Raw genomic sequence first — 15,768 nt, 5'->3', positions numbered from 1 at the left:
GCTCTACCCTTAGATCTGGCGGAGACGTATTGCCCCATGAATGACAGAACACTGAGCCAATCACGGCGCAACTAGAGAACATTAGCATGCTCTGTATATTCCGCTGGCTGCCCTACCACCACTGAAGGCACTGAGCTAGGCCGAAACACTGAAGCTGCCTTACTCAAGAAAGAAAAAAAGAGACCATGTTTGTATTCAGCTTTATTAACTCAATAATATATATATTTTTTTACATTGTATGCAAACTGATATGTGACACGTGTTAATGCCAGAATAACATGCAAAACAGGCTCTGCCCCACCTGCCCTGAAAGACGGGTCGCCACTGAACAGTGATCCACTTTGAAAATCGACACAATAACCATCTCACTGATAATAATGATTATTATTAGTATAGGAAGTAGGACAGTATTATTGGCTTATGTTATTTATCTCAATAAAGCAACCTCTTCCAATGTAGCTAGCTAGAAATATACATTTGAGGCATTTAATCGCATTCAAATATCACATGGATTAGAGGTATTTCTGTTCCACTATGAATGTACTAGAAAATAGCAATACACAACATTGTGTACTGAGTAATGGAAAATCCAGCGTCAACCACAAAGGGGCACCATTACCAAGTTACTGTTACTTTCTATTCTGAAATGCCTTGTCTATTTGAGCATCCCCTCTGTGCTGCTGCATGGCCTAGACCTGTGCTGCCACAAAGACAGGAATCAATCTCATTCAATCTATCATTTGTTTTTGCTCTTTCTAGCATCAGAATACAATGAACGGTAGCGGAAGTTTGATTGCAATGCAGACATTTCTAATTCTCATTGTGGCCTCAGGCAAATGTATGTGATACATTTAGCACCACACGTTTAACATTAGCTTTACTAGAGCAGAGGTAAAATGCTGTTACCATTACATGATATGTAAAAGTGAGACAGTATGCTACGCCATTACCATTTGTATTTTATTGTACTATATCTGTGTACAGTAGTAATACTTTGTTTACTGCATTATTTTTACAGAACTGATTTCTGGGGATCAGTAATCACAACTCCTGTAAAGCACGGAGTCATCTGGACAGAGGGAGAATCTGTGACACAGTTACTCATATGATACTGTTAACCCAAAAACTATCCAATGGGGTCCTAGGCCTACTGTAGTTACTTTTATTTAACTAGGCAAGTCAGTTACAAAACAAGTTCTTATTTGCAATGACAGCCTACCGGAGAACAGTGGGTTAACTGCCTTGTTCAGGGGCAGAACAACAGATTTTATCGTGTCAGCTCAGGGATTCAATCCAGCAACCTTTCGGTTACTGGCCCAACACTAACCACAAGGCTACCTGCTACCCCAGTTACATGGTCTGTAACCTGAATGAATGTGTGCATTTCAACAAGCGTTTTGAGGACCGGTTTGGAGGCACAGGTGCCCAGGAGACAGCAACTTACCAAGTTCAGGGCGAGCTCTGTCTTGACCTCTTGGTTGGCCAGTCCAAGTAGATTGTTAGCGAGGGCCAGCCAACGAGAGCATACAGGTCGCAGTGGTGGGTAGTATATGGGGCTTTGGTGACAAAACAGCTGGCACTGTGATAGACTGCATCCAGTTTGTTGAGTAGAGTGTTGGAGACTATTTTGTAAATGACATTGCCGAAGTCGAGGATCGGTAGGATGGTCAGTTTTACTAGGGTATGTTTGGCAGCATAAGTGAAGGATGCTTTGTTGCAAAATAGGAAGCCGATTCTAGATTTAATTTTGGATTGGATATGTTTAATGTGAGTCTGGAAGGAGAGTTTACAGTCTAACCAGACACCTAGCTATTTGTAGTTGTCCACATATTCTAAGTCAGAACCGTCCAGAGTAGTGATGCTGGACGGGCGGGCAGCGAACGGTTGAAGAGCATGCATTTAGTTTTACTTGCATTTAAGAGCAGTTGGAGGCCACGGAAGGAGAGTTGTATGGCATTGAAGCTCATCTGGAGGTTAGTTAACACAGTGTACAAAGAAGGGCCAGAGGTATACAGAATGGTGTCGTCTGCGTAGAGGTGGATCAAATAATCACCAGCAGCGAGAGAGACATCATTGATGTATACAGAGAAGAAAGTCGGCCCGAGAATTGAACCCTGTGGCACCCCATAGAGACTGGCAGAGGTCCGGACAACAGGCCCTCCGATTTGACACACTGAACTCTATCGGAAAAGTAGTTGGTGAACCAAGCGAGGCAATCATTTGAGAAACCAAGGCTGTTGAGTCTGCCAATAAGAATGTTGTGATTGACAGAGTCAAAAGCCTTAGCCAGGTCGATGAATATGGCTGCACAGTAATGCCTCTTATTGATGGCGGTTATGATATTGTTTAGGACCTTGAGCGTGGCTGAGGTGCACCCATGACCAGCTCTGAAACCAGATTTTATAGTGGAGAAGGTATGGTGAGATTCGAAATGGCCGGTAATCTGTTTGTTAACTTGGCTTTCAAAGACCTTAGAAAGGCAGGGTAGAATAGACATAGGTCTGTAGCAGTTTGGGTCTAGAGTGTCTCCCCCTTTGAGGAGGGGGATGACCGCGGCAGCTTTCCAATCTATGGGAATCTTAGATGATACGAAAGAGAGGTTGAACAGGCTAGTAATAGGGGTTGCAACAATTTCGGCAGATAATTTTAGAAAGAGAGGGTCCATATTGTCTAGCCCGGCTGATTTGTTGGGGTCCAGATTTTGCAGCTCTTTCAGACCACCAGCTATCTGGATTTGGGTGAAGGAGAAGTGGGGGAGGTTTTGGAGAGTTGCTGTGGGGAGCGCAGGGCTGTTGACCGGGGTAGGGGTAGCCAGGTGGAAAGCATGGCCAGCCGTAGAAAAATGCTTATTGAAATGCTCAATTATTGTGAATTTATCGGTAGTGACCGTGTTTCCTAGCCTCAATGCAGTGGGTAGCTGGGAGGAGGTGCTCTTACTCCATGGACTTTACAGTGTCCCAGAACCTTTTTGAGTTTGTACTACAGGATGCAAATTTCTGTTTGAAAAAGCTAGCCTTGAATTTCCTAACTGCTTGTGTATATTGGTTCCTAACTTCCCTGAAAAGCTGCATATCACGGGGGCTATTCGATGCTATTGCAGAACGCCACAGGATGTTTCTGTGCTGGTCAAGGGCAGACAGGTCTGGAGTGAACCAATATATATTCCTGGTTCTAAATTTTTTGAACGGAGCATGCTTATTCAAGATGGTGAGGAAAGCACTTTTAAAGAATAACCAGGCATCCTCTACTGACGGGATGAGGTCAATGTCATTCCAGGATACCGCTGCCAGGTCGATTAGAAAGGCCTGTTCGCTGAAGTGTTTTAGAGAGCGTTTGACAGTGATGAGGGGTGGTCGTTTGGTCACAGACCCATTACAGATGCAGGCAATGAGGCAGTGATCGCTAAAATCTTGGTTGAAAACAGCAGAGGTGTATTTGGAGGGTGAGTTAGTTAGGATGATATATTTATATGAGGGTGCCCATGTTTACGGATTTGGGGTTGTACCTGGTAGGTTCATTGATCATTTGTGTGAGATTGAGGGCATCAAGCTTAGATTGTAGGATGGCCGGGGTGTTAAGCATGTCCCTGTTTAGGTCACCTAGCAGCACGAGCTCAGAAGATAGATGGGGGGGGGGGGGGGGGCAATCAATTCACCTATGGTGTCCAGGGCACAGCTGGGGGCAGAGGGTGGTCTATAGCAAGCAGCAAAGGTGAGAGACTTGTTTCTGGAAAGGTACATTTTTAGAAGTAGAAGCTCAAATTGTTTTGGTACAGACCTGGATAGTAGTAAGACAGAACTTTGCAGGCTATCTCTGCAGTAGATTGCAACGCCACCCCCTTTGGTAGTTCTATCTTGGCGGAAAATGTTACAGTTAGGGATGAACATTTCAGGGTTTTTGGTGGTTTTCCTAAGCCAGGATTCAGACACGGCTAAGTCATCCAGGTTGGCAGAATGTGCTAAAGTAGTGAATAAAGTAAATTTAGGGAGTAGGCTTCTAATGTTAACATGCATGAAACCAAGGCTTTTACGGTTACAGAAGACAAAAAATGAGAGCACCTGGGAAGTAGGAGTGGAGCTAGGCACTGCAGGTCCTGGATTAACCTCTACATCACCAGAGGAACAGAGGAGAAGTCGGATAAGGGTACGGCTAAAGGCTATAAGAACTGGCCTTTTAGCACGTTTGGAACAGAGAGTATAAGGAGCAGGTTTCTGGGCACGATAGCATAGATTCAAGGCATAATGTACAGACAAAGGTATGGTAGGAAGAAAGTACATTAAAAGCATTGAGTAATGATGAAAGAGATTTAGTCTCTAGAGACGTTTAAACCAGGTGATGTCATCGCATATGTGGGAGGTGGAACAACATGGTTGGTTAAGGCATATTGAGCAGGGCAAGAGGCTCTACAGTGAAATAAGACAGTAATCACTAACCAGGACAGTAATGGACAAGGCATATTGATATTAGGGAGAGGCATGCGCAGCCAAGTGAATCGTATGGGTCCAGTGAGTGGTTGGGTTGGCTGGAGACACGGCGATTCAGACATTTAGCAGGCTGGGGTTAGCAAGTTAGCAGAAGTGCCTTAGAGGGACGTCGCGATGGGGGAAACTACAAAGGAAACCACAAAAAGGCATCCCTACATTTTTTATTAAAAACCAATTGAAAGTACTCATAGCCCCCAGCAGCCTCATAGCTTGCAAGCTGGTACTATGACTGCTGATCACCCTAATTGGCTGCACCTGATGAGCTTATCAACCAGGCATATGTAAGTGTATCCTGGATAATGTGTTTATGTCCTAACACTAACCTTCCTCTCATATAATTATTGGTACCGGCAGTATCCTAACAAGGCACCTCAGTTTCTAATGGTTAAGGTGCCACATTAAGTGCCAGTAGTTAACATTCCTCTATAAATTCCCAACGTATAGCGTCTGAACTGGTCATAAAACATCTAACCCTGGCAGACACAGCTCTCGAACACTGTGCTTTTGGGAAAGCATGCAGTGCTTACATTTTTCTGAGATGCTGTACAAAAAACCTAGACAATTATATCCTTCTACCTCGTCAGAAACCATTTCCACACTACAATTTTATATCAGATACACTCAATGTTTTTAGGATACCAGAGTGATGCAAATGCAACCTCTGTAGTGAGTGTGACATTAGCAGGTTTGTCAGCAATGTGACACCGTGACCTTCAGTCGTCCATCCTCCGGAAACCGATAAGTGGTTGTGTGGTCTAGGTGTGTCAATTCGCTAACAGGCAAATGGAAAACGGTCCTCCCCTCCTCAATAGCCTCCTTTTGGCGAGGAAGCACAAGTGTATCTGCCTGTGTGCAGAATTTGGCCTATTCTAAACACACTGTACTGTATTTGCGTGCATCTATCCTACCGCAGAAGAGTTGACATCTGCCAGACCCCCTTTGAAATCAGATGTCTTATCAGAGACAAGAATGCACACATTTAAAAACGATATGCTACCTATCCTTTGATCTATAAAATGTATTCACGTTGTACATTTGTTTTGGGATCCACCCCTGTAAATGTAATTTGCTTGATGTGCAAGTGGAGGAGCTTCTCATTTCATTATAGCTCATTTTCGTCCACACTCCTCGCCGCCTCTCCTCGATTACGTTGGACCTTTTTCAAAAGGTGGTGAGAAAAGGACAGAGGGGAGAATGCAGGAGTTGAGCAAATCAAATTGAGAAAAGGCCAATGTTTGATCACTTCCAACATCAACATTCGTAATTGGCTGATGCAGAATGTTTCGAGAAAGAATCACTGCCAGCTGGTGAGGTTAGTATAGGGCTAAGTGTGGCAGGCTGTGACCACGTGCAACTAGGTCAATGGATTTTGAGAAATAAAAAGTTTAAGTTTAAACTTAACATTCAAAAGTATGGCCCCCTAGGATTTCCTGAGTGTGTGGTGGGGAGGGAGGGTGACAGCCTGTGTGAAAAACATTTTCTAGTAATAAATTCTTGCTCAGTTCCTCTTGATCACCTTGACAATAAGGCTACATAACATCGGAGTCAAAATGATTCATTGTCTATTACCATTTAGCCATTTTCTCTAAACCATACTAATATCAGAATACAGTATGAATGGAAATTGTATACACAAATGTATTGTACACACTTTTGTCCTGAATTGTGAGTTGTGGGGAAAGTAGAATTGGTGCACAAGATGATACCTTCTTAGAAACCATACATAATGTACATAATAGTCACAGAAAAATGACAGTCCAGTGAAAAGATAGGGAGAACATGGTTTACTTTATTTAAAGGCATAGCCGATTCCACCATTTCTGAATGTCTAGAGAAAGACGAAACACAAAAAGCTTAGAACACAAGCCCATTTCTGAATGACCCCCCGCCCACAGGTAAAAGGACTCCAACCTTGCTCCCCATAACCCATGAAAGCATTTAGAATTCCAAATTCTCATGCAATTTCAAACTTTCAGTGATTCTCTCCTTGATAGTGAACTTAAACTGGGACACAGTGCTTGATGTTGGTTGGTCAGCTGTGCAGGGAACTGTTAATAGCCGTCTGTCATTTGTCATTGCCTGTAATGTCCCACAGGACTATTAGAAGTATGGAATGTTACAACTGCTCAAAGTGCAGAGTTCTTTTCCACAAACCTTAACGTGGTAAAACCAAAGCCACTGTTAGATGTGTCAGTTTATTAAGGATGCAGCAGAGGAGATTCCACATGAATGCAGTAAATGGCAGGATGCCCAGAGCAGAGCGCTTCTAACATTCTAGTGCGTTACCCCTCACTCCCTCTTCCGCCCACCTAGACAGCAAGAACTGGTAAGCTCAATACCACTGACAAATACCATTCATGATCCAAACACACATTTGAAATCAGAACCCCTTTACAATGAGCAGATACAGGGCCAACTTTACAGCCCAGTTCCCCTCTAGCATTTATGTGCTGAATTCTTTTTTTTTTTTTTTTAAATAGCTTCTGGCTGAATATGTCCCAACATTCAGTCCAATCTATTTATCTTTTCTTTTTAAATATCATTTTAATGTAACAGGAAAAGCACAATCACACAAATTAGACATCATTTAAAGTTGGGTTTAATAAAATGTTCTCTACATGAAAATAAAAACATGTTTTTCCCCTCATACAAGATATTAAGTCTCTGTATACCCTTTAAATACAAAATGCCTTTTGCTGCCTAAACCATAGAGGGTACCAATGTATATAGTCATATTTCTAACCCTATCCAACAGTGACCCCTAGACTCAACTGGCCTCTAACCCTGTTCCTGGAGAGCCTCTCTTGGTCTGCTGATTGTCACTCAGTGCTTCGTGGATTTCATTATTTGGGGAAAAAGTCATTGTCTGGCTTGGGCATTTCCGATTCACACTGGCGTAACCCAAGTGACAGAAACTTAACACCAAACAATTAGTTCAGTTACTTACACACCACAGAGGTATGTAAAAAAACAGAGCTATGACTTTAGACAAGCAAACCAAGCATGCAACTCTCCAGGGCCTAATATGCGTTAATTCGATAACTGTTGTGATTATAGTAGTGGTTGTGAAGAGGTTAGCATAAATCAGTCTCTCTCTCCTGTTCTAAGCCAAGTAGGGGAGTCAGGGACTACACCTGCTCTGTGCCCCAGCCCAGCCGTCTGTCTGATGGTCTGTGTCTCGCTTGGCTTGTGCCCCATATTGCTGAACCAGCAGCTTTGCTGGACCCGTTTGCTTGTTTCCATTACATGACAGTGCCAATCATGATAGTAATAATAAAATAAAAAACACTGACCAGGCACAAAGAGAGCCAATAAAGCTGCTTAAAACTTTTAAAAGGCAGACCATGAACGAAATAAACAATTATGCAGATAAGCTAGAGTTACATGTTTACTCAAAGAAAGATGGGTAAAGATAACATTAATATCTACTTTCCCCATAAGCAGTAAACTATTGGACATAGTTACCCAGTATTTCATAAAGCTAAAACTGCTACGAACAAATCACAAAATACAGTATTTCTAATAATTGCAAATCTCTATTAGAGCTAATAATACTATCCCTACATCTATTTTCTCATCACCGTCTCAGTTTGTTGATTCTTTTGTTTTTGAGCGAACTTTGTGGTGAGTTTGAAGCGTTTCCATCATCCTCAACTGACCTGAAGATGCACCTCCTTCCTTGTAAAACCTATACAGAAAGGAACAATCTGCAAACTGGAAAATTGCATCTATAGCATAATCTGCGTCTCATTTTCAAACGGTTCTGTGCACAGTATGATAGGCACACTTTCCCCCCACTTTTTACCAACGACTGTGGCAATATAGCTGTTAACGCCTTCATTCGTTCATTCATAACCCGGCTACGTCGAGCCACACTCCCCCTCCTCCTTGCTCTCTGTCCGAGATAAAGAAAATTTTGTCAAGAATTCAGAAAGATCAGTCTTTCTTTTTTTCACCACATCTACCGTTTTAGGACCACCTTGCCTTCCCAAAAACACCCCGCACCACCTTTAGGCTCCTCTCTTCTCCAGTAGGCAAATCAAAGACTGATAGTAAATCCACATCAAGAGCAGCTCAAGAATAGTTTTCAGAGACCAGATACATAGAATCCAAGTGAGATGGACTGAAGGATGGTTGTTTATTCCCACACTCTCCAGAGGAATTCAGGAGGTATGCATGGTGACTGGCTGTCAGAGGTTTTCAGTTTCCTCAATGTAAGAATCGTGCTCAGTGAGGTGGTGTGGGAGGTGCTTGCACGCCCTCGTTGCCATGGGAGGCACAGAGAGAGCGAGAGGGGAGAGTAGACTTGCACCAGTCCTCCTCATCAGTAGAAGGGTGTTTAGAGCCTGTTGGGTCATCGTTTCACCTTCCCCAGCCTCCATATGCCGGTAATTCCGATTTGGAGCGTTTTTTTTTTTTACTTCTTACTTCTTCACACAAGTGCTTCTGACTGCAGGCCCTTCAGTGTGGAGGGTTCATGGTGCCCCGGCCCCTCTGCTGCTTCTGCTGCATGAGGAGCTGCTCCAGGGCCGAAGGCCCCGGCTGCATCATGGAGCTAGACCAGATAGACTGGGGAGCACAGAGATAGATTGAAAAGGAATTTAACAATATGGGCTGTGGTAGTCATGAAATTTTGTAAGCCGGTTATGGTCATGCAAAAGATAGCCAGTCTCACGGTAATTTACAGTTAAATAACAAACACGTTTAGCATCTCCAGGACTCCACCCACACAAGTCGCTGATGCACGGCTTTGGAACATCTACATTTTAAAAAATCTAATTGAATATACACCATCACAATAAATCCATTTATTTTAGGCAGGTCTAAACAAAGTTTATGATATGAAGAATTTGTATTTCAGAAGAACAGAGTATGAGTTTGCCTACTGTATGTTATCTGGATATGCTCCATGCCATAGGCTTGATCATTTTGCTGACAAGATATGCTAATAAGTCCTGTGGCATTATTTTATATTACATTACATTTTATCGTGAGAAGATTATAATTGAACTTATCTGAATAAAACAAAGGATATTTTTCCCATTCCAGAGCGAGTGCGCACATATGAAGTGGCTATGTTGAGAGTAAACGTCATCATTTGAAAAAGGGTCCTATACACTAGATTTAGAGTTATTTGGCAACTTTAGCTGTGAATTATACAAACCTTAGAAATCAAAAGACATATGGGCTGCATGATGAGACTAAAAGCTTACGATCTGTTCCTTGCCTCAGGCGGCACACGCTGTTCTCTCATCATGTGATCATATTTTCACGCATCAGACTATCCTCAATTCAGTAATCTTTACAAATATCCCAAAATTGTTTCGATTTAGAATGGCCCATTATTAAATGGGCAGGAACAGGGGCAAGACATGTCATCTGTATGCACTCGAATAGCAAATGGAGGCCACTTTCCAGCTGGTACATTTTTCAGTCATGTCAGGTAGGCTACTCCATTTATTAAACTGTGCAAGAGGTGATGTTCTACCCAAACTCTGTATGCCATATGTTCTCCAACCCTGTTCCTGCAGCTACCCAGAGCTTAAATATAAGAAACCAAATTAAATCTTATTTGGGAAAATCAACAGTAACATGTTTTCACAACAAACAAAAAAACATGTAATTAAACAGCCCTTCTGCAATCTAAAGAAAGGAATGAAGGAGAGATGGAAATGCATGGTGGTGAGATATTCTGTAGCTAAAAGATAATGTGTCAGCCTACTCATTATGAAAATATAAGAAATGCCCTATTACTAGGCTATTCACAATCAAATACAAACTCACTATAACTGTTGGCTAACTCTGAATTTGTTGAATTTAGACTAGACCAATTATGTATCAAATACATACTTCTGTGTTTAGAACACCTACTCATTCAAGGGTTTTTCTTTTTACCATTTTCTAGAATAATAGTGAAAACATCAAAACTATGAAATAACCCATATGAAATCATGCAGTAACCAAAAAAAGTTTTAAACATTCAAATATATTTTATATTTGAGATTCTTCAAATAGCCTCCCTTTGCCTTGACAGCTTTGCACACTCTTGGTTCTCGCTTCACCTGGAATCCTTTTCCAACAGTCTTCAAGGAGTTCCCACATATGCTGAGCACTTGTTGGCTGCTTTTCCTTCACTCTACGGTCTGACTCATCCCAAACCATCTCAATTGGGTTGAGGTTGGGGGATTGTGAAGGCCAGGTCATCTGACGCAGCACTCCCTCACTCTCCTTCTTGGTCAAATAGCCCTTACACTGCCTAGAGGTATGATGGGTCATTGTCCTATTGAAAAACAAATAATAGTCCCACTAAGCGCAAACCAGATGGGATGGCATATTGGTACAGCATGCTGTCGTAGCCATGCTGGTTAAGTTTGCTTTGAATTCTAAATAAATCACAGTGTCACCAGCAAAGCACCCCCACACCATCACACCACCTCCTCCATGCTTTACGGTGGGAAATACGCGTGTATCACAAAGACCGAGCGGTTGGAACCAAAAATCTAAAATTTGGTCTCATCAGACCGATTTCCACCGGTCTAATGTCCATTGCTTGTGTTTCCTGGCCCAGGCAATTCTCTTCTTCTCATTGAGGTCTTTAGTAGTGGTTTCTCTGCAGCAATTCTTCAATGAAGGCCTGATTCACACAGTCTCCTCTGAACAGATGATTTAGAGATGTGTGTTACTTGAACTCTGAAGCATTTATTTGGGCTGCAATTTCTGAGGCTGGTAACTAATTAACTTATCCTCTGCAGCAAAGGTAACTCTGGGTCTTCCATTCCTGTGGGCCAGTTTCATTATAGCGCTTGGTGGTTTGTGACTGCACTTGAAGAAACTTTAAAAGTTATTGAAATTTTCCGTATTGACTGACTTTGTCTTAAAGTAATGATGGGCTGTCTTTTTGCCATAATATGGACTTGGTCTTTTACCAAATAGGGCTATCTTTATCCCACCCCTAACTTGTCACAACACAACTGATTGGCTCAAACGCATTAAGGAGGGAAAGAAATTCCACAAATTAACAAGGCACACCTGTAAATTGAAATGCATTCCAGGTGACTACCTTATGAAGCTGGTTGAGAAAATGCCAAGAGCATGCAAAGCTGTCATCAAGGCAAAAGGTGGCTACTTTGAATATAAAATATATTTGGATTTGTTTAACAGCCCTAGATTCAGGCCTTCATGGTCAAATTTCTCCAAAGAAACCACTATTAAAGGACACCAATAAGAAGAAGACACATGCTTGAGCCAAGAAACACAAGCAATGGACATTAGACCGGTGAAAATCTGTCCTTTGATCTGATGAGTCCAAATTTGAGATTTTTGGTCCCAAAAGCTGTCTTTTTGCAAGATGCAGAGTAGGTGAACGGATGATCTCCGCATGTGTGGTTCCCACTGTGAAGCATGGAGGAGGTGGTGTGATGGTGCTTTGCTGGTGACACGGTCAGTGATTTATTTAAATTTCAAGGCACACGTAACCAGCATGGATACCACAGCATTCTGCAGCGATACGCCATCCCATCTGGTTTGCGCTTAGTGAGATCCTCATTTGTTTTTCAACAGGACAATGACCCAAAACACACCTCCAGACTGTGTAAGGGCTATTTGACCAAGAAGGAGAGTGATGGAGTGCTGCATCAGATGACCTGGCCTCCACAATCGCCCGACCTCAACCCAATTGAGATGGTTTGGGATGAGTTGGACCGTGGAGTGAAGGAAAAGCAGCCAACAAGTGCTCAGCATGTGGGAACACTGTCAAGTCTGTTGGAAAAGCATTCCAGGTGAAGCTGGTAGTGAGAATGCCAAGAGTGTGCAAAGCTGTCATCAAGGCAAAGGGTGGCGACTTTGAAGAATCTTGAAAAAGAAAGGAGAGCCGCACACTAGGAGCTCAGCTGCAATAATTGAATAGCCTAATAACCAACATTTTGACAGACAAGCTGTCTTCATCAGGGTATAAATGACAAACACTGCAGGTCACTAGTTTATATAGTTTCAAAGGACATACTTTAAAGAATCTCAAATATATTTTGATATGTTTAACACTTTTTTGGTTACTACGTGATTCCATATGTGTTATTTCATAGTTTTGATGTCTTCTCTATTATTCCACAACGTAGGAGAGTAAAAAATAAAAACTGAGTTGAGTTGGCATCCAAATGTTTGACATATATACATACATATATTCAAATTCATTTGCATTGACGTCAGATTGGTTAGAGGGACAATAGAGACGCGAGTACCAGACTATTAGAACCTGATGGAGGAACAATAAAGCCCTGAGTACCAGGCTATTAGGACCTGATGGAGGAACAATAGAGCCCTGTATACCAGGCCATTAGGACCTGATGGAGGAACAATAGAGCCCTGAGTACCATGCCATTAGGACCTGATGGAGGAACAATAGAGCCCTGTATACCATGCCATTAGGACCTGATGGAGGAACAATAGAGCCCTGAGTACCAGGCCATTAGGACCTGATGATCATTAGCAAGTTGGGTACTACCAGACCATGTCCAAACTGCCTAAAGGAAGATTAACATGACTCAACAGTCACATGGAATTTTACTGCGGTCATGACTCATAACTGTCGGTGTGGCTGTAATACAGTCACCGCAACAGCCCTAGACAGGACCTAAAATAAAGTTGGGGTGATATAGGTGGCAATAACAGGAGACGTTGCTTAATTCTAAATGACTAAAGGAGACTTTAGTCCAGTAACTTTCCCTTAATTCAGATGTTATCCAGAAGTCTTGGTTGGAATATTCCTTGAATCATTAGGGAATAATCTTGTAATCCAGGAATTCTCAAACTGGGATTTCTTGAAAACTTGGGAATTTGTGGAAAGTTACCAGACTTTTGCAACCCTAAAGGTAAGAAAGGTATGTGTCGTGTGGTACCTTCAGACTGTCCAGGAGCACAGTGGAGGAGTCTTCCATTGGCAACTCCTGGGCGGCCCAGGAGCTGCTGGGGGTGTTCCCCTGGTGCCAGCTGTTCTCAGGGGTTCGGTGGTCTGAAGACGACGACGCAGAGGGCAGGTAGTCCAGACCAAACCCACTCACAGCTACTTGACAAAAACAGAGATTCATTATATAAAATGCCATGACTTAAGAATAACACAAAATGTCTGGAAAAGGCTAAGTTGATATACCAAACATGACATTCATGACATACATCAGTGGGTATAAGAGGTAGACGGATATCATTGATATATTTAGATTCATGAGGTTGACTTACGCGTCTTTTCCACCTTCCATCGGTCGACCATCCTCCTGTCTCGGTTGTCGGGTGTTCCTATGGGGCCGAAGTTAGAGAAGGGGATGGAGCCATGGTTGTGCGTGGGTGGAGAAGAAGGTAAACTGCTTGGGTTGGAAGAATGGGGGGACTGGCTTGCTGGTGTAGAGTGGTCTGTTATGGAAATGGAGAAATATAATTACATGCAAATATGTCTTAACTTCTAACAGAATTTCTGCCTTTATAAAATGTTATTCAATAAAGATTATATTGAAATATTGACTCAGATGCTAAGGCCGGAGAAAGTTTAATTACTGTTTTAAACGGATGGCCCTCCTTAATTGTCTCCACCACCCGTTAATTATTATTATTATTTTTTTTAATCAGATGTTATTTTTCGGGCAATATATGCAGCGCTTTGTTGATAATGCACTGTCCTCTCTCCCTTGACGCTTTACCTAGTTGATGAGCAAGAGACCAAACAGCCTCGGATTGGACAGTGAAACAAAGTGATGATACGCCACCGTGAACAGCTAGCATGTCCAGCAAAGTACATCGCCAGTGGCACTCTCACACTTCGTGCAGATCAGCAGCTCCACAATGATATGATTGACTGTCTCGAAGGCGGGGGCTTTTCGTGGCAGCCAGACGAGACAATTGAAGCAGGATGCAGTGAGTTACTGGGCTTGAATTGAGTAAAACTTGCTCTATATAGATTGAGGCTTCTAATTGGGCATGTTATAAACAAACATTTTTATTTTGATGATAGGCTATACTTTATGGCTGGATTTATGTATCGTTTCCAGTGCTACATAAAATTTGTCAAACCTAAATTGATTTAACTCCCTTTCTACAAGGCCGAGTCTAAGAGAGAGGCCTAATCATATTTGTATGAACATTTTGTTAACGCCTTATAGGAGACGCATTCAGGTAATGAACTCATTATTATACAACATTTTAATATGATTATAATTATTTGTCAATAAAGTCATGAATTAGATGTTTGTTTTTAATAGTCTACTCTATACATCACATTAACTTCTTATGGCTGGGGGGCAGTATTGAGTAGCTTGGATGAATAAGGTTCCCAGAGTAAATTGCCTGCTACTCTGTCCCAGATGCTAATATATGCATATTAGTAGTATTGGATAGAAAACACTGAAGTTTCTAAAACTGTTTGAATGATGTCTGTGAGTATAACAGAACTCATATGGCAGGCGAAAACCTGAGACAAATCCAAACAGGAAGTGGGAAAACTGGGGTTTGTAGTTTCATTTAAGTGATTGCCAATCCAATACGCTGTGTCTATGGGGCCAGATTGCACTTCCCAATGCTTCCAGCAGATGTCAACAGTCTTTAGAAAATTGTTTGAGGCTTCTATTGTGGAAGGGTGTCGAATAAGAGCTGTTTCAACAAGTGGACTAGGCTGAGGCCAATCAGTTGTTTGCTGCGCGGTCAAGCGGGCGCGCCGTTCCTTTTTCCTCTGTAATGAATACACTATTGTCCGGTTGGAATATTATTGAATATTTATTATAAAAAGACCTTAAGGATTGATTGTAAACATCGTTTGACATGTTTCTACAAACTGTAATGGAACCCTTGACTTTTCGTCTGGATTTTGCGCTCGAGCATTGTGCCTTTGGAATAGTGAACTAAACACGCAAACAAAACTGAGGTATTTGGACATAAATATGGACGTAATCAAACATTTCTTGTGGAAGCGGGAGTCCTGGGAGTGCATTCCGACAAAGATCAGCAAAGGTAAGCGAAGATTTATAATGCTATTTATGACTTCTGTTGATTCCACAATTTGGTGGGTAACTGTATTGCTTTTGTGGCTGAACCTGTTCTCAGATGATTGAATATTGTGCTTTTGCCGTAAAGCTTTTTTGAAATCTGACACATTGGCTCCATTAAGAACAAGTTCATCTTAAATTCTATGTAAAACATGTACCTTTCATCAAAGTTTATGATGAGTATTTCTGTTATTTGATGTAGCTCTCTGCAATTTCTCCGGATGTTTGAGGCATTTCTGAACATGGCGCCAATGTAAACT

General features: G+C 42.0%; 1 protein-coding gene across 7 annotated transcripts in view; it reads right to left on the bottom strand.

Annotated features, from left to right (window-relative positions):
• Window positions 1-6,253: 6,253 nt before the first annotated feature.
• smg7 (SMG7 nonsense mediated mRNA decay factor) overlaps window positions 6,254-15,768 on the bottom strand; it is a 31,496-nt gene continuing 21,981 nt past the window's right edge. For 6 of the 7 annotated variants that reach the window (XM_029623762.2, XM_029623761.2, XM_065005753.1 and 3 more), the window contains 3 exons: window positions 13,716-13,886; window positions 13,379-13,542; window positions 6,254-9,053 (listed from right to left, as the gene is read on the bottom strand). In XM_029623762.2, coding sequence (XP_029479622.2) covers window positions 8,946-9,053; window positions 13,379-13,542; window positions 13,716-13,886 — 443 coding nt within the window. In that variant the 3' untranslated portion in view covers window positions 6,254-8,945. Of the gene's footprint in view, window positions 9,054-13,378; window positions 13,543-13,715; window positions 13,887-15,768 lie in introns of those variants that run through there. The other variant, XR_003859534.2, reaches the window with a different exon arrangement.

The sequence above is a fragment of the Oncorhynchus nerka genome, linkage group LG20 (genome assembly GCF_034236695.1).
Source record: "Oncorhynchus nerka isolate Pitt River linkage group LG20, Oner_Uvic_2.0, whole genome shotgun sequence".
Lineage (NCBI taxonomy): Eukaryota > Metazoa > Chordata > Actinopteri > Salmoniformes > Salmonidae > Oncorhynchus > Oncorhynchus nerka.
The sequence above is the reverse complement of the archived record's forward strand: the minus strand, read 5'-3'. Positions and strand labels throughout refer to the sequence as shown.